The sequence below is a fragment of the Pseudophryne corroboree genome, chromosome 3 (genome assembly GCF_028390025.1).
Source record: "Pseudophryne corroboree isolate aPseCor3 chromosome 3, aPseCor3.hap2, whole genome shotgun sequence".
Lineage (NCBI taxonomy): Eukaryota > Metazoa > Chordata > Amphibia > Anura > Myobatrachidae > Pseudophryne > Pseudophryne corroboree.
Window position 1 is genome coordinate 697284436 of NC_086446.1, and position 23944 is coordinate 697308379.

At 47.2% G+C, this 23944-nt stretch overlaps 1 protein-coding gene and 1 non-coding gene across 2 annotated transcripts in view; both read left to right on the forward strand.

The window, feature by feature from the left end:
* The window catches only part of LOC135056627 (uncharacterized), a 97520-nt gene extending 73999 nt beyond the window's left edge, over positions 1-23521 (forward strand). Inside the window, exons 8-10 of the mRNA XM_063962033.1 lie at positions 90-176; positions 12020-13777; positions 22134-23521. Coding sequence (XP_063818103.1) covers positions 90-176; positions 12020-13777; positions 22134-22335 — 2047 coding nt within the window. The 3' untranslated portion in view covers positions 22336-23521. The remainder of the gene's footprint in view (positions 1-89; positions 177-12019; positions 13778-22133) is intronic.
* On the forward strand, positions 8025-8210 carry LOC134899787 (U2 spliceosomal RNA). The gene has a single exon (XR_010173389.1). It is a non-coding gene; the product is annotated as a U2 spliceosomal RNA (small nuclear RNA).
* Positions 23522-23944: the final 423 nt, after the last annotated feature.

Genomic DNA, 23944 nt, shown 5'->3' on the forward strand with positions numbered 1-23944 from the left:
TAGTTCATTGACTTACAGACGTGTCCTCATACATCCAACGTTACTACGTTTAGAAATTGGTATTAATTTTGTTTTCATTTCTTTACTAGCAATGTTGGTATAGATCTCCCTCCAACTGCTGAAGAACGAATGGCTCCTGATAATGGGCTCTTTAATCCTCAGGATGATTTTGCAAGGTAAGGTCTCATGGCCATTGGCATGGAAGGAGCTATCCACCAACAGTTCCTTAAATAACTTGAGATCCCAGCCCCTCCACCCCTTCCCCTGATACACTGATGGTAGAGACATGTGAACATCTTGAGCTACATGTAATAGCCTGCAAGTTGACAGAGAAATTTGTGTGACCCTGCCGGTTTTTTATTATTATTTTTTTTAAAGCAGCAATCATTTACAAGGCAAAATCAACCTAGTTTTGCCTTGCAAATGATTGTGCGAGTATGCCTGTTTTTTTTCTAAAGCGGCAATGTCCTGCACCTCCGGCAACTCGCAGCCTATTACATTTAGCCCTTTTTGTTTTTAAGTAGACTTTTACTGTACTAAAAAGAGGGGCAGTAGGGGATTAACGTGTTCATAATTGTTGTCTTACAAATGATGCACTGACAGGAGTTGCAAATATATATTTGACATACAAAGGGGGATATCCAATTACCCGCGATACATTGCCACGGGTAATGATATCGCCCGGGGGCTTTCCTATTAGCCCCGATAAGCCGGCACGAGCTGCGGCTTATTAGGATTTTTGTGTTACTGCACCAGGTGCTGGCTCTTGACAGCTCCCGGTGCAGACAAGGTAGCGCTGCACCCCCGGCTCCCCGGTCACATGACCACTCATCATGTGACCACAACCGGGAGTTGGGGAAGAGGGGGGATTGCGGGTAACGGCGCTGCTCTGGCTTCCCCGCTGGGGGTCACAGCGCTGAGTGTCGGCTCCCAGGCACCCTCACTGCAGTCACAGCCTGCTGCTCTGGCAGCGGGTATGGGACACTTGACGGATTACCGAGGCATATCAGGATTTCTCGATCATCCATCTGGGGATTGCTGCACACTTACACTTGGGTTAGAGTGTGTGAGTATGGCGTTTGGCACAATCTATGAAAATAACTAACTCCTCCCCCTCTAACCCCTCCCATCAACCCTCTGTTCACAGGAAGTACTCCTCAGTTTTAATTTTGTGATTTGGAGTGAAGGCACACTTTTACTCCTAGCTTATATTTAAAATGTTTTCTCGTTTGGTGTTTAGTCCCTAATGTTGGCGACAAACACATCCAGAGTGAGAATAGTTAGGATAGAAGAGCTTCTGTGAGCTCTATTTCTCACTCTGCGCTGCCTCTGGGGAGCCTTCCGACTCACAGAATTCAAGGAGGCACCGAGTCAGGTAGGAACAGCCACAGCCTACTGTGGTAGTGCTGGGCTGTGACCCTTCTCATACTAGCATATGACAGTCCCTCAGAGTAAGTCCCCCATGCTGTGTGTCTGCTGGCTGTATGTCTCCTGTGCCCTGGCTGGGTCACTGTAAAGGCTGTATGATGGCTGAGGGGTGGCTGCGCTGACTCCTGGGGCCAGCGAACACTGAGGGCAGTATTATAAAGTGCCTCAGGTCCCGGGAAGGAGCCATTTTGTGCAGATTCTTGCTGCATACTAAGTCCCTCTCTCTGTATTTCTTCAGCCATGAGGCTGTGGCTCAGCACACTAGTGCAAGAGTCCAATATGTATAGAGAACTAAGTTATAGCCCAACTCCGGACAGAAACATTGTTGTTATCTTTATTGTAGGGAGTTGCTGGGCGTTTTAGCGCCCTCTAACCAGTCTAAACTGCCTCACCCGATTAGGCCCTGCCCCCAGCAGCACTGCAGGAAGCTACTGATCACATGTCAGCAGCTCAGGATGAGGGGGATGGGGGAGCACTCTTATTCTTTGCACTAAGATAGTGGGACTATTGCTGTGATCAGTAACAAGCCCACTGGCTGGTAACTTTACAAGTGATCTGCCTATAGTATATTAAACACAATAGCAAGTATTCTGGGACTATTGCAGGTTTCTGTACTTAGCCCAGCAACTATGCCAAATATACACATGATTTCTCTAACGTCCTAGTGGATGCTGGGGACTCCGTAAGGACCATGGGGAATAGACGGGCTCGGGCTCTGCAGGAGACAGGGCACTTTAAGAAAGAATTTGGATACTGGTATGCTCTGGCTCCTCCCTCTATGTCCCTCCTCCAGACCTCAGTTTGAATCTGTGCCCGGACGAGCTGGGTGCTACTTAGTGAGCTCTCCTGAGCTTGCTATAAGAAAATATTTTGTTAGGATTTTTTATTTTCAGAGAGATCTGCTGGCAACAGACTCTCTGCAGCGTGGGACTGAGGGGAGAGAAGCAGCCCTACTCACTGAAGATAGGTCCTGCTTCTTAGGCTACTGGACACCATTAGCTCCAGAGGGATCGTACACAGGATCTCACCCTTTGTCGTCCGATCCCGGAGCCGCGCCGCCGTCCCCCTCGCAGAGCCGGAAGACAGAAGCCGGGTGAAAGAAGCAAGAAGACGTCAAAATCGGCGGCAGAAGACTCCAGTCTTCAAATTGAGGTAGCGCACAGCACTGCAGCTGTGCGCCATTGCTCCCACACTAAACCCACATACTCCGGTCGCTGTAGGGTGCAGGGCGCAGGGGGGGGGCGCCCTGGGCAGCAATTAGGACCTCTTGGTAAAAAGTGGGCATATATACAGTTGGGCACTGTATATATGCATGAGCCCCCACCATAATTTTACACAGAAACGCGGGACAGAACCCTGCCGCTGAGGGGGCGGGGCTTCTTCCTCAGCACTCACCAGCGCCATTTTCTCTCCACAGCTCCGCTGAGAGGAAGCTCCCCAGGCTCTCCCCTGCAGATTCACGGTAGAAGAGGGTAAAAAGAGGGGGGGGGGCACATAAATTAGGCGCAAAAACATATACAGCAGCTACTGGGTTAACACTAAGTTACTGTGTGATTCCTGGGACATATAGCGCTGGGGTGTGTGCTGGCATACTCTCTCTCTGTCTCTCCAAAAGGCCTTGTGGGGGAACTGTCTTCAAAAAGAGCATCCCCTGTGTGTGTGTGTGTGTGTGTGTGTGTGTGTGTGTGTGTGTGTGTGTGTGTGTGTCGGTACGCTTGTGTCGACATGTTTGACGAGGAAGGCTATGTGGAAGCAGAGAGGGAGCAAATGAATGTGGGGACGGCGCCGACACCTGATTGGATGGATATGTGGAAGGTTTTAAATGATAATGTTAATTCCTTACATAAAAGGTTGGATAAAGCTGAAACCTTAGGACAGTCGGGGTCGCAGCCCATGCCTGATCCTATGTCGCAGAGGCCGTCAGGGTCTCAGAAGTGCCCACTATCCCAAATTGTTGACACAGATATCGACACGGATTCTGACTCCAGTGTCGATTGCGATGATGCAAAGTTACAGCCTAAATTGGCTAAAGCCATCCGTTATATGATTATAGCAATAAAGGATGTGTTGCACATCACAGAGGAAACCCCAGTCCCTGACAAGAGGGTTCATATGTATGGGGGGGAAAAGGCAGGTGGTGACCTTTCCCCCTTCACATGAGCTAAATGAGTTATGTGAAAAGGCTTGGGAATCTCCAGATAAAAAACTGCAGATTTCCAAACGGATGCTTATGGCGTATCCTTTCCCGCCAACGGACAGGTTACGCTGGGAATCCTTCCCTAGGGTGGACAAAGCTCTAACACGCTTATCCAAGAGGGTAGCCCTGCCGTCACAGGATATGGCCACCCTAAAAGATGCTGCGGATAGAAAGCAAGAGGGTACCCTGAAGTCCATTTATACACATTCAGGTACCTTACTAAGGCCGGCAATTGCGTCGGCCTGGGTGTGTAGTGCTGTAGCAGCATGGACGGATACCTTATCTGAGGAACTTGATACCTTGGACAAGGATACTATATAAATGACCCTGGGGCATATAAAAGACGCTGTCCTATATATGAGAGATGCTCAAAGAGACATTAGCCTTCTGGGCTCTAGAATAAATGCTATGTCGATTTCTGCCAGAAGGGTCCTGTGGACTCGGCAATGGACAGGCGATGCCGACTCAAAGGCACATGGAGGTTTTACCTTACAAGGGTGAGGAGTTGTTTGGGGAGGGTCTCTCGGACCTGGTCTCCACAGCTACTGCTGGAAAGTCAAATTTTTTGCCATATATTCCCTCACAACCTAAGAAAGCACCGTATTACCAAATGCAGTCCTTTCGATCACAAAAAAGCAAGACAGTCCGAGGTGCTTCCTTTCTTGCCAGAGGCAGGGGCAGAGGAAAGAAGCTGCACAACACAGCTAGTTCCCAGGAACAGAAGTCCTCCCCGGCTTCTACTAAATCCACCGCATGACGCTGGGGCTCCACAGGCGGAGCTAGGCCCGATGGGGGCGCGTCTCCGAAATTTCAGCCACAAGTGGGTTCACTCCCAGGTGGATCCCTGGGAAATAGAGATTGTGTCTCAGGGATACAAGCTGGAATTCGAAGAGATGCCCCCTCACCGATACCTCAAATCGGCCCTGCCAGCTTCCCTCTTAGAGAGGGAAATAGTGTTAGCTGCAATTCACAAATTGTATCTTCAGCAGGTGGTGGTCAAGGTTCCCCTCCTTCAACAAGGAAAGGGTTATTATTCGACCATGTTTGTGGTACCGAAACCGGACGGTTCGGTCAGACCCATATTGAATTTAAAATCCCTGAACATATACCTGAAAAGGTTCAAGTTCAAGATGGAATCGCTCAGAGCGGTCATCGCAAGCCTGGAAGGGGGGGATTTTATGGTGTCTCAGGACATAAAGGATGCATACCTTCATGTTCCCATTTATCCACCTCATCAGGCGTACCTCAGATTTGTGGTACAGGATTGTCATTACCAATTCCAGACGTTGCCGTTTGGTCTCTCCACGGCACCGAGAATATTTACCAAGGTAATGGCGGAAATGATGGTGCTCCTGCGAAAGGGGTCACAATTATCCCATACTTGGACGATCTCCTCATAAAGGCGAGGTCCAGAGAGCAGTTGCTGATCAGCGTAGCACGCTCTCGGGAAGTGTTACAACAGCACGGCTGGATTCTAAATATTCCAAAATTGCAGTTGATTCCTATGACTCGTCTGCCCTTCCTGGGCATGATTCTGGACACAGACCAGAAGAGGGTTTATCTCCCGATGGAGAAAGCTCAGGAACTCATGACACTGGTCAGAGACCTATTAAAACCAAAACAGGTGTCGGTGCATCACTGCACGCGAGTCCTGGGAAAGATGATGGCATCATACGAGGCCATTCCCTTCGGCAGGATGCATGCGAGGACTTTTCCATGGGATCTGTTGGACAAGTGGTCCGGATCACATCTACAGATGCATCGGCTGATCACCCTATCCCCCAGGGCCAGGGTGTCTCTCCTGTGGTGGCTGCAGAGTGCTCACCTTCTCGAGGGCCGCAGATTCGGCATTCAGGACTGGGTCCTGGTGACCACGAATGCAAGCCTCCGAGGGTGGGGGCAGTCACACAGGGAAGAAATTTCCAAGGTCTGTGGTCAAGTCAGGAGACTTGCCTTCACATCAATATCCTGGAACTAAGGGCCATATACAACGCCCTAAGTCAAGCGGAGACCCTGCTTCGCGACTAATCGGTGCTGATTCAGTCAGACAACATCACCGCAGTGGCTCATGTAAACCGCCAAGGCGGCACAAGGAGCAGGGTGGCGATGGCGGAGGCCACCAGAATTCTTCGCTGGGCGGAGAATCACGTAAGAGCACTGTCAGCAGTGTTCATTCCGGGAGTGGACAACTGGGAAGCAGACTTCCTCAGCAGGCACGACCTCCACCCGGGAGAGTGGGGACTTCATCAAGAAGTCTTTGCGCAGATTGCAAGTCGGTGGGAACTGCCACAGGTGGACATGATGGCATCCCGCCTCAACAAAAAGCTACAGAGGTATTGCGCCAGGTCAAGAGACCCTCAGGCGATAGCTGTAGACGCACTAGTGACACCGTGGGTGTTCCAGTCGGTTTATGTATTTCCTCCTCTTCCTCTCATACCCAAGGTGCTGAGAATCGTAAGAAAAAGAGGAGTGAGAACAATACTCATTGTTCCGGATTGGCCAAGAAGGACTTGGTATCCAGAGCTGCAAGAAATGCTCACAGAGGACCCATGGCCTCTGCCTCTAAGACAGGACTTGTTGCAACAGGGGCCCTGTCTGTTCCAAGACTTACCGCGGCTGCGTTTGACGGCATGGCGTTTGAACGCCGGATCCTAGCAGAAAAAGGCATTCCGGATGAGGTTATTCCTACGCTGATAAAGGCTAGGAAGGACGTGACGGCTAAACATTATCACCGTATATGGCGAAAATATGTTGCTTGGTGTGAGGCCAGGAATGCCCCTACGGAGGAATTCCAGCTGGGCCGTTTCCTTCACTTCCTACAGTCGGGAGTGACTTTGGGCCTAAAATTGGGTTCCATTAAGGTCCAGATTTCGGCCCTATCCATTTTCTTTCAAAAAGAACTGGCTTCTCTACCTGAAGTTCAGACGTTTGTAAAGGGAGTGCTGCATATTCAGCCCCCTTTTGTGCCTCCAGTGGCACCTTGGGATCTTAACCTTGAGTTTCCTGAAGTCACACTGGTTTGAGCCACTTAAAACCGTGGAGTTAAAAATTTTCACTTGGAAGGTGGTCATGCTATTAGCCTTGGCTTCAGCTAGGCGTGTGTCAGAATTAGCGGCTTTGTCACATAAAAGCCCCTATCTGGTTTTCCATATGGACAGGGCAGAATTGCGGACCCGTCCACAATTTCTGCCAAAAGTGGTGTAATTTTTTCAGATGAACCAACCTATTGTGGTGCCTGTGGCTACTCGTGACTTGGAGGATTCCGAGTTACTAGATGTGGTCAGGGCTTTGAAGGTTTATGTAGCCAGAACGGCTGGAGTCAAGAAAACTGAGTCGCTGTTTATCCTGTATGCATCCAACAAGCTGGGTGCTCCTGCTTCAAACCAAACTATTGCTCGCTGGATCTGTAACACGATTCAGCAGACTCATTCTGCGGCTGGATTGCCGCTACCAAAATCAGAAAAAGCCCACTCCACAAGGAAGGTGGGCTCTTCTTGGGCGGCTGCCCGAGGGGTCTCGGCATTTCAGCTTTGCCGAGCAGCTACTTGGTCAGGTTCTAACACTTTTGCAAAGTTTTACAAGTTTGATACCCTGGCTGAGGAGGACCTTGTGTTTGCTCATTCGGTGCTGCAGAGTAATCCGCACTCTCCCGCCCGTTTGGGAGCTTTGGTATAATCCCCATGGTCCTTACGGAGTCCCCAGCATCCACTAGGACGTTAGAGAAAATAAGATTTTACTTACCGGTAAATCTATTTCTCGTAGTCCGTAGTGGATGCTGGGCGCCCGTCCCAAGTGCGGACTTCTTCTGCAATACTTGGATATAGTTATTGCTTAAATAAGGGTTATGTTATGGTTGCATCAGGGTTGATCTGATGCTCCGTTGTTGTTCATACTGTTAACTGGGTAAGTTTATCAGAAGTTATACGGTGTGACTGGTATGAGTCTTGCCCTGGATTCCAAAATCCTTTCCTTGTAATGTCAGCTCTTCCGGGCACAGTTTCTCTAACTGAGGTCTGGAGGAGGGACATAGAGGGAGGAGCCAGAGCACACCAGTATCCAAATTCTTTCTTAAAGTGCCCTGTCTCCTGCGGAGCCCGTCTATTCCCCATGGTCCTTACGGAGTCCCCAGCATCCACTACGGACTACGAGAAATAGATTTACCGGTAAGTAAAATCTTATTATTTGCTAGTTAGAATATCCTACCTGTGTTGTCATGCACAAACAACGCCCTCTTCTAACAAATTATGGGCACTACAGTAAATATAGTGGCTATTACTGTGTTCAGCATTTAGTCCACCAAATTGGTGGTAAAGCTTTATTCAATAGCTGGTATAGTGGGACTTTTACTGCCTGTATTACATAGCCCACCAACGGCAACCAATATGCAAGTGATATTTGCTTATTATCTCATCCTTTTAGCAAAGTTCAGGTGTAATATCTGTTTTTATCAGTTTAATATCTGGTATACTCCCTATTTAGGGACCATATACTACATGAATTTTTAGTAAGACAGAAGAGGAGCTTGCTCTGTCCACTTTATACATTAACCTGGTATCGTAGTGCGTTCAGGACCAGTACACACATACTGCTATTGTCAGAGTCTGCCTTTGCTTGCACTATGACAAGGGACTGGCACTCTGTTTACTACTTAGCCCACAAACCTTGGTAAAATGTTAATGGCCGAGTTAATGTAAAATACTCTGTGGTCAATACTTTCACCTAAAGCAGTGATTGTTGGTAGTCTGTTTTCCTTTTGTTATTTCTATGCCAAGACACAAGACAGACTATTTTATTTTATTTTTTTTCTTGTGCACTATGTACCTATAAATTGCCACAATGGCTGCACAGAACTAAACGCTCCTTACGCAGCTTATACTGTGCAGTGAGCCAGGTCATTGACAGACACTATAGCTCAGTTACTTCAAAGGACAATCATTTGTCCTAGTTGTTATGGTCACTTCTAAGGCAGGTCTTAAGGTGGGTACACACTGGCCGATATATCGTCCTTACTCTTGAACGGCTGATATAACACGCGTCCGTCGGCAGTGTGTACGGCCGATACGTCTGCGAACTCCGTCGTTCAGACATATTGCGTCTGCCCCGCTGCACAGCCGACGGCCAATATATCTACCGATATATTGGCGCGTTGCTGTGCCGCCCGTACACATGCTGCGGTGATTGACAGCTGAACTGGGCGGGCGTGTGTACACGTCCGCCCAGTTCATGATGTCAGTCCCCGATGGATCGGGCAGTGTGTATGCTCAACACACTGCCCGATCCGTCCATAGATATATCTGCCGATCAATTGATGGATATACCGAATTATATCATGAGCATATATTCTGAATCTTGGGGAACACGTACCAAGCAGAATTCTTTGTTACCCCTATTATTTGCGTTTCATCCAAGAGACAGGCTCTACTCCTTGCAGTCTGTTCGCTATCTAACGCAGGAGTATTCATTCCAATCCCTTTCCCATCAACAGGGTCTTGGGGTTTTTACTGTTACTTTCCTATCACTGCCATATTTGGTCGATTGTTACAAAAAGAGCTCCGTCTCATGCACCTTTTGTCATACACATCTACAGAGGACCTTGGTTCCGGATTTCTTACTTCGTGGAGGATGGTGTTCAGGGGTCGTCTTTTCGACCCCAGGTATCTCGTCTTTTGGCTGATTGTAGGATTTCCAGACCAGAATACACTCTTTTCTGCAGTTTCCTCAGGGGTCAGTGATCAATGGAATACACTTCCTCTGCAAGATAGAGGCAACTTTACAGGTGGCTCCATTCTCCCAGTCTCATGCCTGGATTCTTCAATATCAAATTATATGATATTAATCCCAGGCAGAATTGAGTTTACATAAACAACAGTTCAGTCTGTCACTTCAAATACGACAATATCTTCGTTGGTGTCTACACAATTCGAATCTGACCCATAGGACTCCATTTTCTGTCTTGACATGGAAGGTCATAACCACAGTCACTAGTCTCAGACGTTACGGTTTTGGGTTTCAACTCTGGTTTTCAAAAACATTGAGTTCCGCAGTGGAGATGTCACTTCCATCTCCGGGCAATCCACAACGCCTTGGCTACAGCTCAAGGCTTTCTACAAGTGCTCGCTTTGGTAGCACATATACTAAAATAACAAAATAATAAAAATTGGAACGATACAGAGAAGATTAGCATGGTTTTGCAGCCCGGATCCAGTCGAATGTCGAAACAGCAGTGGCCTATGTGAACATGTACAGTGGCACTTGCAGCTGGAGAGCAGTCGGAATGGTATCTCACACATGCAGAGGGCGGAGCTTTGGGTTCCGGAAATATCGGCCGTCTCCAGTTCCAGAATGGACAACTGGGAAGCGGACTTCCCGGGTTGTCAGGCTTTTCTTCCCTGAAGAATGTGAAATAATCCAACAGGTTTTTCTGATTTTTATATACCTGTGTGAAAAGCCGATATCGACCTCAGGGCTTCTCGTCTCTGCAAAAATGACTTCCTTGGTACGATGATCGCTCCGGGGATCCTCTTGTGGCAATCATGGACGCCGTGTTAGCGCCTTGTCACTTTCATCTGGCATATTTGTTTCTGCCTCTGGCAAGATCCAGTGAGTGCTTCAACGCATTTGACCAGTGGCTCTTTAAGGCTAACGAAATCGCTCCGGATTTGCCTGTCGACACTGCTCTGCAATGCTTCAGATCAGGGTGGCCAAGGCTCCTTATAGTGTACCTCTTCGGCCAGATCTTCACTTTCAAACTTTGTGTTATCACCGGGATTTGTCTAGTCTGATGGTGACGTCGTGATTGTGGAGAACAGCGTCGTCAGAGTACTAAGTTTACCTCAGTCAGTAGCCCTGACTGTGTTTCAGGCTCGCAACCCAATCACAGTGCCCAGTAAAATTTTTCATCTTTTGGTGCGAATATAAAGGCCTCTCAGCTGAAGTTCTTAGTCTTTTTCGCCTCTTGTCCTTTCTGCAGAACAGTGTCAGATGGACTTTGTCTTCTTATCTTCAGATACAGGGTTCTGCTCTAAAATTTATTTTCCAGAGATGGTTACCAACATTCTTACGGATGTTCTGTGTTTCCTTCACAGCTTTTTGCATATACAGTTTCCCTGTGTAGCTCCTGTGTCTCCTTTCCAGCCTCTGGACTCTGTTGGGTGGTCGTTCCTTCCTCTTACGGTGGTTTTGTTTTCTTTTGCCCATTGCCTCAGCTCGGCGTGTTACTGAGTTGGCAGTCCTTTGCTGCAGTCCCCCTTTGTTGGTTTTTCTATTATGATAGAGTGGTTTTACATACAAAACTCAATTTTTCAACACAGGAGCTGTGGCTCAGCGCACTAATGCTAGAGACCAGTGTATATTGAGACCTGGGTTTAAGACAAACCTTGAACTGAAACATTTGAAGTTCGCTGTACGGACACGTTGTTAGTTCTTAGTGGTGCATCCCAGTGAGGTTGACTGGTCTCTAAGAACACCGAGGCTCGTTGGGTCACATCAGCTACCCATCAGCCTTATGTGTCCTCTGCTGTTCCTGTTCCTGACCCTCTGCGGCATTGTGCGACTCAGGCCGTTGTGGCCTTCTGGGCTGTTCGCGGAGGTGCCACTATTGTGCAGCTGTGTAGAGCGGCAACCTTCAGAGGATTCTATTGTTTCCATACTTTTGGTATGGGGGGATGCCTTTTTTGGGCGTTTGTACTTGGGGGCGGATTTCACGCCTGTCTGCTCCCCCTCTTTGGCTTGCTTTGGGATATCACCCAAGTGTAAGTGCGCAGCGTCCCCCAGATGGATGATAGAGAAATTTAGATTTTTCTAATTTACCGTAAAATCTCTTTCTCTGAGTCCATCTGGGGGACGCTGCAATCCCTTCCCTTTTGTCTGGTTATTGATTGTTGGTTTTGTTTTCTCTTTCTCGGCTTTATTAAACTTTCACTGAGGAGTACTTCCTGTGAACAGAGGGTTGATGGGAGGGGTTAGAGGGGGAGGGGTTAGTTCTTTTCATAGCTTGTGCCAAACTACATACTCACACACTCTAACCCAAGTGTAAGTGTGCAGCGTCCCCCAGATGGACTCAGAGATTTTACGGTAAGTAAACAAGGCTTTTCGGGTCCTCGGCAGCGAAAAAACACGCAGGTTTCTCTGAACTTGGATGTTTTCGCACAAATAACTTTTTTATGGGTGTTCTAATTGAATACCCTGTTTAAAAAAAAAAAAAAATATTGGTGAAAAATCCTGAGCAACTCCCGTTTTTCGCTCTTGATGTTCATCGCAGGTAATGGGATACCGCCCAAAATGTATTTCTACAAATATTCAGCCTACATTGCTGCTGTGTTACTAAATCATGATTTTCATTATAATTTATGAAATATTAATGTGCTTGTTTATACATTTGTTTGTTTCTTTTAGGGATAATGGACTCCGAGACCGACGACTCCGATCTCTTCTTGAGCTAATACCGGGAGATGAGTTTGGAGATTTTGATGCCCGAGAGCCAAGGCCATTACCACTGATGAGAGCTAGGTCTGGTGACTACCCTGAAGATATTAGGGATTTTTTCAATGCAAGGCCTGAATTTAGAGATGGATGGCTTCCACAAAGAGAGATGATGGATGATCGTGATCTTTACATGCAATTTGAACATCGCAATAGATATTTTGCAGATGGTTTGCCTGAGCATCTGGTTTCTGAAAGATTACGAAGGCAAGCTGATTTTAATGTAGGTGGCAAATTTAATCCTGAGCTAGAAAACAGGCAAGATTTTCTTGGTACTGGACCTAGACCACTCATGGAAATTGGGGATAATTATAAACTTAGAGAGATGCAAGAGATGGATTTTGCTGATAGGGTAAGAGGTCGTTCGAGCTTTCATCCTCGTGAGTTTCCTCAAGAAATGCAATATGAAGATCCGTCCGCTCATCCTTTACCACCATTTGCACGTGGTAAAATGAACAATGCTGAGTTTGAAATGTCGGCAGAACACAGAATGATGGCTGCAAACAGCGATATAGTCTTTCGAGAAAGATTGCGCCAGCAGGAGATTCGTAGAATGGATAATGAAGACCCTAGATTTGATCCCAGAGAGAGAAATCTAATGTCTGGTTCATTCCGTGGACCTATTAATGAAAGGATGCATCCAAGAGATGTAAGGGCAATGGAAGGTCCTACCATTGAAACAAGAAATGCACAACTTATGGATGAACCGTCAAATGAAATGATGCACCCAAGAGATATACGAGCTATGGAAGGTCCTATGAACAACAGAATGCATCCTAGAGATGCACGTCTCATGGAAGGTCCCATGAATGAAAGGATGAATCAAAGAGTTGAACCGTTCATAGAGGGTCCTATGGCTAATCGGATGAATCAAAGAGATGGACTAGTTATAGAAGATCCTGGGAATGAAAGACTTGCCCAAAGAGATCCCAGAGCTATTAAAAGTTTGATGAATGAAAGGATTTATCCTCGAGATCTGCAGGCCATGGAAGGGCCAATGAATGAAAGGATGCACCCACGAGATGGGGGCTCCATGGCAGGGACAATGAATGAAAGGATGCAGCAAAGAAATGCGCAGTTTATGGAAGGCCCAATTAATGACCAAATGAATCCTAGGAATGCTCGAGAAATGGAAGGTCCAATGAATGAAAGGATGCACCAGAGAGTTGCACAGCTCATGGAGCTTCCCTTGAATGAAAGGATGAACCCAAGAGAAGGACGACCTATGGAAGGTCCTATGAATCAAAGGATGCCTCTAATGGATGCACGAGCCATGAATCACCCCATGAATGATAGGCTTCCCCTAAGGGACGCTCGAACCATGGAGGGACCCATGAGTGAACGAATGCACCCAAGAGATGCACGATTCATGGAGGGTACTATGAATGAACGAATGCACCCAAGGGCTGCACTAGCCATGGAGGGTTCCATGAACGATCGAATGAACCAAAGGGACGCAATAGCCATGGAAGGTGCCATGAAGGAACGGATGCACCCACGAGATATTCGAACCTTAGGGGGTCCCATGAATGAATTGATGCACCCAAGAGATGCACAAGCTATGGAGGATCCAATAAATGAGCGAGTGCACCCGCATGGTCCTGAATTTCCAATGAACAAGCAAAGAACTATGGATGGCCCAATGCATGGTGACTTTGTGAATGACACAAGGTAACTTTTTAATTAAGAATCCATAATTATGTCAAGTAAAAGTATTGTAATATGGTCTATATAGGATGTTTACAGGGCCCTAGAAGTAAAGAAAAGTTTGGAAATAAAATATGTATCTGAGATTTATACTTTTCATTTGTTGGAAACAAGTGTTGGTAAACTCCAATAAGCTTGGATGCCAAAGTGACAGCTATTTCAGATTGATGTCTTTGCTTTCATTATTACAAATTTCTAAACTGCTACATTGCCTCCTTATTTTTTTCAGTATGTGAAAGCTCCTATTGCAGATTTCTAGCTTGTGAAGCCTGTTACTTCACCACTTATGTCAGATGTGACAATTTACCGTACACAGCAACTTCATTAAGGGGGGTATTCAGTTAAACCCTATGGATAATTGCAGGCTAAAATCCCTGTTCAGTTAAATAGCCTTTTTCCTGTGCATAAAAATCGTGATTCAGACGCAGAAACCCACTGCATAAACTGCGTGATCAATGGTGTTTTCCCATGCGCACGAACCCAATATTGCTGCTTTTACTTCTATAATGTACATTACATTTTACGCTGACTTTACCTAGCAGCTAATGGAGCTCCATGGTTTAGTCGGACTTCGGGGATTCACACGCGGAACAATCCCCGCTAATTGGATTCCCTCAATGCGCCACGGGGCTAATTGAATGCCCCCTTATGTTATGTGTAAATGTATTGAACATCCTCTATTTGAAAATAAATCACAAAAAAGAATAAAAGGAGCAAATTGTGCCTAATTTCTTAGAACAGATGAACAAATGAATAAGGACAAAAGTAAATTACATTTCTGAGGCATAGATTTCAGAGGTGTGGGAACTTATCGTATTCCCATATATTAATATACAAGAACAAGTACGCAAATGCATTATGGATACAAACACATTATCGGAAGAGAGAGGGTGTGATAGAGGACATGTAGTGCCCCCTACCCACCACACCTTCATACCCTGAACTACTGAGTTTTTTTTTTTCCTGTAGTGCAGGGTACTCTCCATCCCTCTTGATTTCAATGCAACCGAAACAGTGCATGATGTTCCCTACTCTGTGCTTAAGCTCAGGTGTTTTTATTGCTGAGTGGCACAGAGGTGCTTGTAATGCTGTGATTTTGTAAGGATATGTGAAAAACATGCACTGCTAGTTTTCCTGGAGGGTTCCAGTTGGGTAACCCTGTTCAAGTGAGTCTGTATGTGATGTTAGGGCTACGAGTCGTATTCTGGATTCATTTTATTGACTCTGGGTGAGCACATCACACATAGAGCAGCCGTTTCTTATTGGGAGGATGAATAGATTGTCTGCTCAGACAAATTTACCCCTTGAAATATCATTTTATGTTGCTATATGTGCATTTATAGAGGATGATCTTATTGGTACTGGTAGTTACAGGACAGGGGATAATGAAGAGGAGTATCAGGACTATAGATCTACACTAAAAAGGTCTACAGTCAATAGGTCTACCACTAATGGTAGACATGCATTAGGTCGACGGGGTCACAAGGTCAACATGTAAAAGATAGACAGTTCAGCAGGTTGACAGGGTTAAAAAGTCGACAGGGTCAGAAGGGCGACATGACAGTGGCCGACACAGATATGGTGGACACAAGTTTTTTGGGGTTTTTTTCAACTTTTTCATACTTTTCCATCCACCTGGACTACAATTGGATCTAGTAACCTGTGCTGAGCGCAGCGAGGCACCTTGCCAGTAGCATGGCGAGCAAAGCGAGCCATGCGCGGGTACGCAGTGCAGTAATGGGACTTGTTTATGGCAGAAAAGTGACAAAACAGCCCCGAAAAAAAAGTGTCGACCTTTTGACCCTGTCGACCATTTCTACTGTCTACCTATTTTATGTCGACCTTTTGGCCCTGTCGACCTGATGCATATATACCACAGGTTCTCAAACTCTGTCCTCAGGACCCCACACAGTGCATGTTTTGCAGGTCTCCTCACAGAATCACAAGTAAAATAATTAGCTCCACCTGTTGACCTTTTAAAATGTGTCAGTGAGTAATTAATACACCTGTGCACCTGCTGGGTTACCTGCAAAACATGCACTGTGTGGGGTCCTGAGGACCGAGTTGAGAACCACTGATATGTACCATTAGTGGTAGACCTATTGACTGTAGACCTTTTTAGTGTAGATTTAATAACCCACACCCATGAAGAGCTCTCTTGCAGCAGGTGTATTAGTGGTTATTTATACGATAAACTGGTAACTGGTTTTGTTATTTTTCTAAAAGGAACTCTAAATGAGGTTGGTTGAATAACGAGATCCTGTTTCAGAGTCGCACACAGCTCTGTACATGGCCACATTCAGAATGCGGGTAATGTTGTAATTGAATGCAAATGCGACTATATGCACATCTTCCACAAGTATGCATCGCGCCACGCTACTTTTCTTTAACGTCCTAGTGGATGCTGGGGACTCCGTAAGGACCATGGGAATAGACGGGCTCCGCAGGAGACTGGGCACTCTAAAGAAAGATTCAGTACTATCTGGTGTGCATTGGCTCCTCTCTCTATGCCCCTCCTCCAGACCTCAGTTAGAATCTGTGCCCGGCCAGAGCTGGGTGCTCCTAGTGGGCTCTCCTGAGCTTGCTAGAAAATAAAGTATTTTGTCAGGTTTTTTATTTTCAGAGAGCTCCTGCTGGCAACAGACTCTCTGCTACGTGGGACTGAGGGGAGAGAAGCAAACCTACTCACTGCAGCTAAGTTGCGCTTCTTAGGCTACTGGACACCATTAGCTCCAGAGGGATCGAACATAGGTACCTAACCTTGATCGTCCGTTCCCGGAGCCGCGCCGCCGTCCCCCTCGCAGAGCCAGAAGTACAGAAGCAGCAGAAGCAAGAAGACATCGAAATCGGCGGCAGAAGACTCCTGTCTTCACTTAAGGTAGCGCACAGCACTGCAGCTGTGCGCCATTGCTTCCGCAGCACACCCACACACTCCGGTCACTGTAGGGTGCAGGGCGCAGGGGGGGGCGCCCTGGGCAGCAATTAAGATACCTGATGGCAAAAGTATACATATATACAGTCAGGCACTGTATATATGTGCGAGCCCCCGCCATTTTTACACATGAGAAGCGGGACAGAAGCCCGCCGCTGAGGGGGCGGGGCCTTCTTCCTCAGCACACCAGCGCCATTTTCTCTTCACATATCCGCTGGAAGGACGCTCCCCAAGCTCTCCCCTGCAGTATACAGGTGCAATAGAGGGTAAAAAAGAGAGGGGGGGCACATAAATTTAGGCGCAGAGATATATATATATATATATATATATAAACAGCAGCTACTGGGTAAACACTAAGGTACAGTGTAATCCCTGGGTTATATAGCGTTGGGGTGTGTGCTGGCATACTCTCTCTCTGTCTCCCCAAAAGTCTTTGTGGGGTCCTGTCCTCAGTCAGAGCGTTCCCTGTATGTGTGCGGTGTGTCGGTACGCCTGTGTCGACATGTTTGATGAGGAAGGATACGTGGAGGCAGAACAAGTGCAAATAGATGTGGTGTCGCCCCCGACGGGGCCGACACCTGATTGGATGGATATGTGGAAGGTGTTAAATGATAATGTAAGCTCCTTACATAACAGATTGGATAAAGCTGTAGCCTTGGGACAGTCGGGGTCTCAACCCATGCCTGCTCCCACAGCGCAGAGGCCGTCAGGGTCTCAAAAGCGCCCAATATCCCAGTTAGTTGACACAGACGTCGACACGGAATCTGATTCCAGTGTCGATGACGATGATGCAAAGTTGCAGCCTAAAATGACTAAAGCCATCCGCTACATGATTGTGGCAATGAAGGATGTGTTACACATTTCTGAGGAAAATCCTGTCCCTGACAAGAGGATTTATATGTATGGGGAGAAAAAGCAAGAAGTGGCTTTTCCCCCGTCACATGAATTGAATGAATTATGTGAAAAAGCGTGGGATTCCCCTGATAGGAAGGTAGTAATTTCCAAGAGATTGCTGATGGCGTATCCTTTCCCGCCAACGGACAGGTTACGATGGGAATCCTCCCCCAGGGTAGACAAGGCGTTGACACGCTTATCTAAGAAGGTGGCCCTGCCGTCTCAGGATACGGCCGCCCTAAAGGATCCTGCGGATAGAAAGCAGGAAGCTATCCTGAAGTCTGTTTACACACATTCTGGTACACTGCTGAGGCCAGCAATTGCTTCGGCCTGGATGTGTAGTGCGGTAGCAGCATGGACGGATACTCTGTCTGAGGAGTTAGATACCCTGGACAGGAACTCTGTTCTAATGACCCTGGCACATATCAAGGACGCGGTCCTATATATGCGGGATGCCCAGAGGGACATTTGCCTGCTGGGCTCTAGAGTAAACGCAATGTCCATTTCTGCCAGAAGGGTCTTATGGACTCGGCAATGGACAGGGGATACCGACTCTAAAAAAACACATGGAGGTTTTACCTTATAAGGGTGAGGAATTGTTTGGGGACGGTCTCTCAGACCTAGTTTCCACAGCTACGGCTGGGAAGTCAAATTTCTTGCCTTATGTCCCGCCACAGCCTGAGAAAGCACCGTATTACCAAATGCAGTCCTTTCGTTCGCAAAAGAGCAAGAAAGTCAGAGGTGCATCCTTTCTTGCCAGAGGCAGGGGTAGAGGAAAGAGGCTGCACCACACAGCTAGTTCCCAGGAACAAAAGTCCTCCCCAGCTTCCACTAAATCCACCGCATGACGCTGGGGCTCCACAGGCGGAGCCAGGAGCCGTGGGGGCGCGTCTCCGACATTTCAGCCACCAGTGGGTTCGCTCACAGGTGGATCCTTCGGCTATACAAGTTGTGTCTCAGGGATACAAACTGGAATTCGAGGTGACGCCCCCTCACCGTTACCTAAAATCGGCCTTGCCAGCTTCCCCCATGGAAAGGGAGGTAGTGCTGGCAGCAATTCACAAGTTATACCTCCAGCAGGTGGTTGTAAAGGTTCCTCTCCTTCAACAGGGAAGGGGTTACTATTCCACTATGTTTGTAGTACCGACACCGGACGGTTCGGTCAGACCCATCTTGAATTTAAAATCCCTGAACATTTATCTGAAGAAATTCAAGTTCAAAATGGATTCGCTCAGAGCGGTCATTGCAAGCCTGGAAGAGGGGGATTTTATGGTGTCTCTGGACATCAAGGATGCTTACTTGCATGTCCCCATTTATCCACCTCATTAGGAGTACCTCAGATTTGTGGTACAGGACTGTCATTACCAATTCCAGACGTTGCCGTTTGGGCTCTCCACGGCACCGATAATATTTACCAAGGTAATGGCAGAAATGATGGTGCTCCTGAGAAAGCAAGGAGTCACAATTATCCCATACTTGGACGATCTCCTCATAAAGGCGAGGTCCAGAGAGCAGTTGCTGATCAGCGTAGCACACTCTCAGGAAGTGTTGCAACAGCACGGCTGGATTCTGAATATCCCAAAATCGCAGCTGATTCCTACGACGCGTCTGCCCTTTCTGGGCATGATTCTGGACACAGACCAGAAGAAGGTGTTTCTCCCGGCGGAGAAGGCTCAGGAGCTCGTGACTCTAGTCAGAGACCTCTTAAAACCGAAACAGGTGTCTGTGCATCACTGCACGCGAGTCCTGGGAAAGATGGTGGCATCATACGAAGCCATTCCCTTCGGCAGGTTCCATGCGAGGATCTTTCAGTGGGATCTGTTGGACAAGTGGTCCGGATCGCATCTTCAGATGCATCGGCTGATCACCCTGTCCCCCAGGGCCAGGGTGTCTCTTCTGTGGTGGCTGCAGAGTGCTCACCTTCTCGAGGGCCGCAGGTTCGGCATACAGGACTGGGTCCTGGTGACCACGGATGTGAGCCTCCGAGGATGGGGGGCAGTCACTCAGGGAAGAAACTTCCAAGGGTTGTGGTCAAGTCAGGAGGCTTGTCTGCACATAAATATCCTGGAACTAAGGGCCATATACAACGCCCTGAGTCAAGCGGAGCCTCGGCTTCGTAACCAACCGGTGCTGATTCAGTCAGACAACATCACCGCAGTGGCTCATGTAAACCGCCAGGGCGGCACAAGAAGCAGAGTGGCGATGGCGGAAGCCACCAGGATTCTTCGTTGGGCGGAGAATCACGTGCAAGCAGTGTCAGCAGTGTTCATTCCGGGAGTGGACAACTGGGAAGCAGACTTCCTCAGCAGGCACGACCTCCACCCGGGAGAGTGGGGACTTCATCAAGAAGTCTTCACGCAGATTGCGGTGGAACTGCCACAGGTGGACATGATGGCGTCCCGCCTCAACGAAAAGCTAAAAAGGTATTGCGCCAGGTCAAGGGACCCTCAGGCGATAGCTGTGGACGCACTGGTAACACCGTGGGTGTTCCAGTCGGTCTATGTGTTTCCTCCTCTTCTTCTCATACCCAAGGTACTGAGAATCGTAAGGAAAATAAGAGTGAAAACAATACTCATTGTTCCGGACTGGCCAAGAAGGACTTGGTACCCGGAACTGCAAGAAATGCTCACAGAGGAACCATGGCCTCTGCCTCTCAGACAGGACCTGTTGCAACAGGGACCCTGTCTGTTCCAAGACTTACCGCGGCTGCGTTTGACGGCATGGCGGTTGAACGCCGAATCCTAGCAGAAAAGGGCATTCCGGATGAAGTTATTCCTACGCTGATAAAGGCTAGGAAGGACGTGACAGCAAAGCATTATCACCGTATATGGCGAAAATATGTTGCTTGGTGTGAGGCCAGGAAGGCCCCTACAGAGGAATTCCAGCTGGGTCGATTCCTGCACTTCCTACAGTCAGGTGTGACACTGGGCCTAAAATTAGGGTCCATAAAGGTCCAGATTTCGTCCCTATCCATCTTCTTTCAAAAAGAACTGGCTTCACTGCCTGAGGTTCAGACGTTTGTTAAGGGAGTGCTGCATATTCAGCCCCCTTTTGTGCCACCAGTGGCACCTTGGGATCTTAACGTGGTGTTGGATTTCCTGAAATCCCACTGGTTTGAGCCACTTAAGACCGTGGAACTAAAGTATCTCACGTGGAAAGTGGTCATGCTGTTGGCTTTAGCTTCAGCTAGGCGTGTGTCAGAATTGGCGGCTTTGTCATGTAAAAGCCCCTATCTGGTTTTCCATATGGACAGGGCAGAATTGCGGACTCGTCCGCAGTTTCTGCCAAAGGCGGTGTCATCTTTTCATTTGAACCAATCTATTGTGGTGCCTGTGGCTACTCGTGACTTGGAGGACTCCAAGTTGCTGAACGTAGTCCGGGCTTTGAAGATTTATGTAACCAGAACGGCTGGAGTCAGGAAGACTGACTCGCTGTTTATCCTGTATGCATCCAACAAGCTGGGTGCTCCTGCTTCAAAGCAAACTATTGCTCGCTGGATCTGTAACACGATTCAGCAGGCTCATTCTGCGGCGGGATTGCCGAAGCTGAAATCAGTGAAAGCCCATTCCACAAGGAAAGTGGGCTCTTCTTGGGCGGCTGCCTGAGGGGTCTCGGCATTACAGCTTTGCCGAGCTGCTACTTAATCGGGTTCAAACACTTTTGCTAAATTCTACAGGTTTGATACCCTGGCTGAGGAGGACCTTGAGTTTGCCCATTCGGTGCTGCAGAGTCATCCGCACTCTCCCGCCCGTTTGGGAGCTTTGGTATAATCCCCATGTTATGTATGTATGTCCTTACGGAGTCCCCAGCATCCACTAGGACGTTAGAGAAAATAAGAATTTACTCACCGGTAATTCTATTTCTCGTAGTCCGTAGTGGATGCTGGGCGCCCGTCCCAAGTGCGGACTTTCTGCAATACGTGTATATAGTTATTGCTTAACAAAGGGTTATGGTTATGTAGCATCGGTTGAGTGATGCTCAGTTGTTGTTCATACTGTTAACTGGGTACGTTTATCACAAGTTGTACATTGTGATTGGTGTGGCTAGTATGAGTCTTACCCTGGATTCCAAAATCCTTTCCTTGTAATGTCAGCTCTTCCGGGCACAGTTTCCTTAACTGAGGTCTGGAGGAGGGGCATAGAGGGAGGAGCCAGTGCACACCAGATAGTACTGAATCTTTCTTTATAGTGCCCAGTCTCCTGCGGATCCCGTCTATTCCCATGGTCCTTACGGAGTCCCCAGCATCCACTACGGACTACGAGAAATAGAATTACCGGTGAGTAAATTCTAATTATTTCCACTCACAGACGCAGCTGCCATTACTAGTATCTGTACTTACACTTACCTTGTGCTGGGTGCAAGAGATCCATCTGAAATAGGCTTAAACATGGCAAGTTGTTACATAGGGTGTAAATAAAAGTTTCTTACATGCTACGTTGTGCAAGTTGATGGCCTTGTGTGATACAGTAATTAAAAAAAGTCTTCTCCTTACAGACCATTTGAAGGAAGAAAAGTGAATCCTTCTGAAGTACCGGTGAGGGGAGGCAACCGGTTTGCTCCATATCCCTCCCTTATGCAGCCCATGCAGCCTCCAGAGCTGCTTAGGGGGCCCCCGAGACTCGACAACAGAGACCCTCGCGATATGTTGCCTCAACAGCAAGGCTTTGGTTTCCCGCCAAGAAACAGATTCAATTGAACCCGCCACTCCACTATTTTGTTTGTTTTTACCCTTTATGTTCAGTCACTGAAATACCAAATAATGGTAGTTGTGAGCCTTATTGTACACCTGTTGTTTTTTTTGTTTTGTTTTTTCAAATGTATCACGTGCCATAGGCCTTGTTACATGTGACATTATTATCCTTTTTATCCCTTTAACAAAGGAGCCATTTTTATGGGCATTATATAGCTACATTACAAGTTGAACCAGCAAGAGTATTGTCTAATAAAAAAACAAAATTTTGCTGACGGCCTACACACAGCGGAAGCATTCATTTTGCCGACTCGACCATTTGGAATGAGTTGCATCACTGAGGCAAGAAGATGGTGTTCTCATAAATATACAGATATGTCCTCATACATTATTGCTGCAGTCACACCAAACAGCTCCTCTCAGTGCGTCATGTACGGTGCGACTCTGCTAGCGCTGGGCGTCCATTACAGCAAAATGCCCCTTAGTTGTAATGCAATGCGACTAGGACGCACTACGAGACTGTGCTGATGCACCACTTGTATAATCTGTATGTTACTCTGTATACAAAGCGCTATGATGCAGTGGCCGTGGCTTTTTTCCACGCCAAGTTCCGTTGCGCTTTGTACACAGCAATGCAAGTGTTGCGTATCAAACAGTACATTCTCCTGGTGCATCCCAGTCACATCACATTGCATCTAACACGCATTTATTGGGGCAAAAAAAGGTACTAGCAGAGTCGTTTGGGACCTGGTGGCTCACTTGCGCCAGGTGTCCCGTGCTGCATAGTGTATGCAGATGTATGAGGACGAGGATGTAGATGTAGGAGGATCAGCCTGCATATTGTTTGGTTCCATGTTGTGTGGTCAATAGTTACTTTAACAAGCACATATAGATTTTGCCACTTTTGAAGATTGAATATACCCCAGTTATAACTGGCTGTGTAGTCCATTTTACTTTCTATTGTTTACTGAATTCTTGTAATCCTAAAATAGAGTTTTACATGTACAGTATATACATGTCTATTTCCCATTTATCTCCGATATGAGAGGAACTGATATTTTAACTATAATTTCCCTTCCGGAATTGATGTTTTGGTGGACTGGAGACTAGTTGACAAAGTGAAAAAGACTCTAATGCATTTTCACTGTATCGTTGTACATTCTCAAATAAACTTTTCCTGTGTTGTGTTTAACATATGCTTAGTTTAATTTTATTTTATACCAGATTTACTGGGGGGGGCAGATATAACATGTGCAAAGAGTTACATTTGGGTGGGGTGTGTTCAAACTGGAATCTAAGTTGCAGTGTAAAAATAAAGCAGCGAGTATTTACCCTGCACAGAAACTATATTACCCACCCAAATCTATCTGCCCCCCCTGCAGTGCACATGGTTTTGCCCAATTGCTGACAAACTTGCTGCTACGATCAGGTCTGAATTAGGCCTATAGTGCAGATGCTCACAGCACAATATGGTTTTGCTCATTGGTGCATTTTTAAGTACATTCTTTAATGCGCAGAGGTGCATTACAGCATCTCCACTGTAGAAAATGGTGTGACTTTGCACCAGCTCGGACCTGGCTGAGATTGGTTGTCATACTATACTTTTACGGAGATG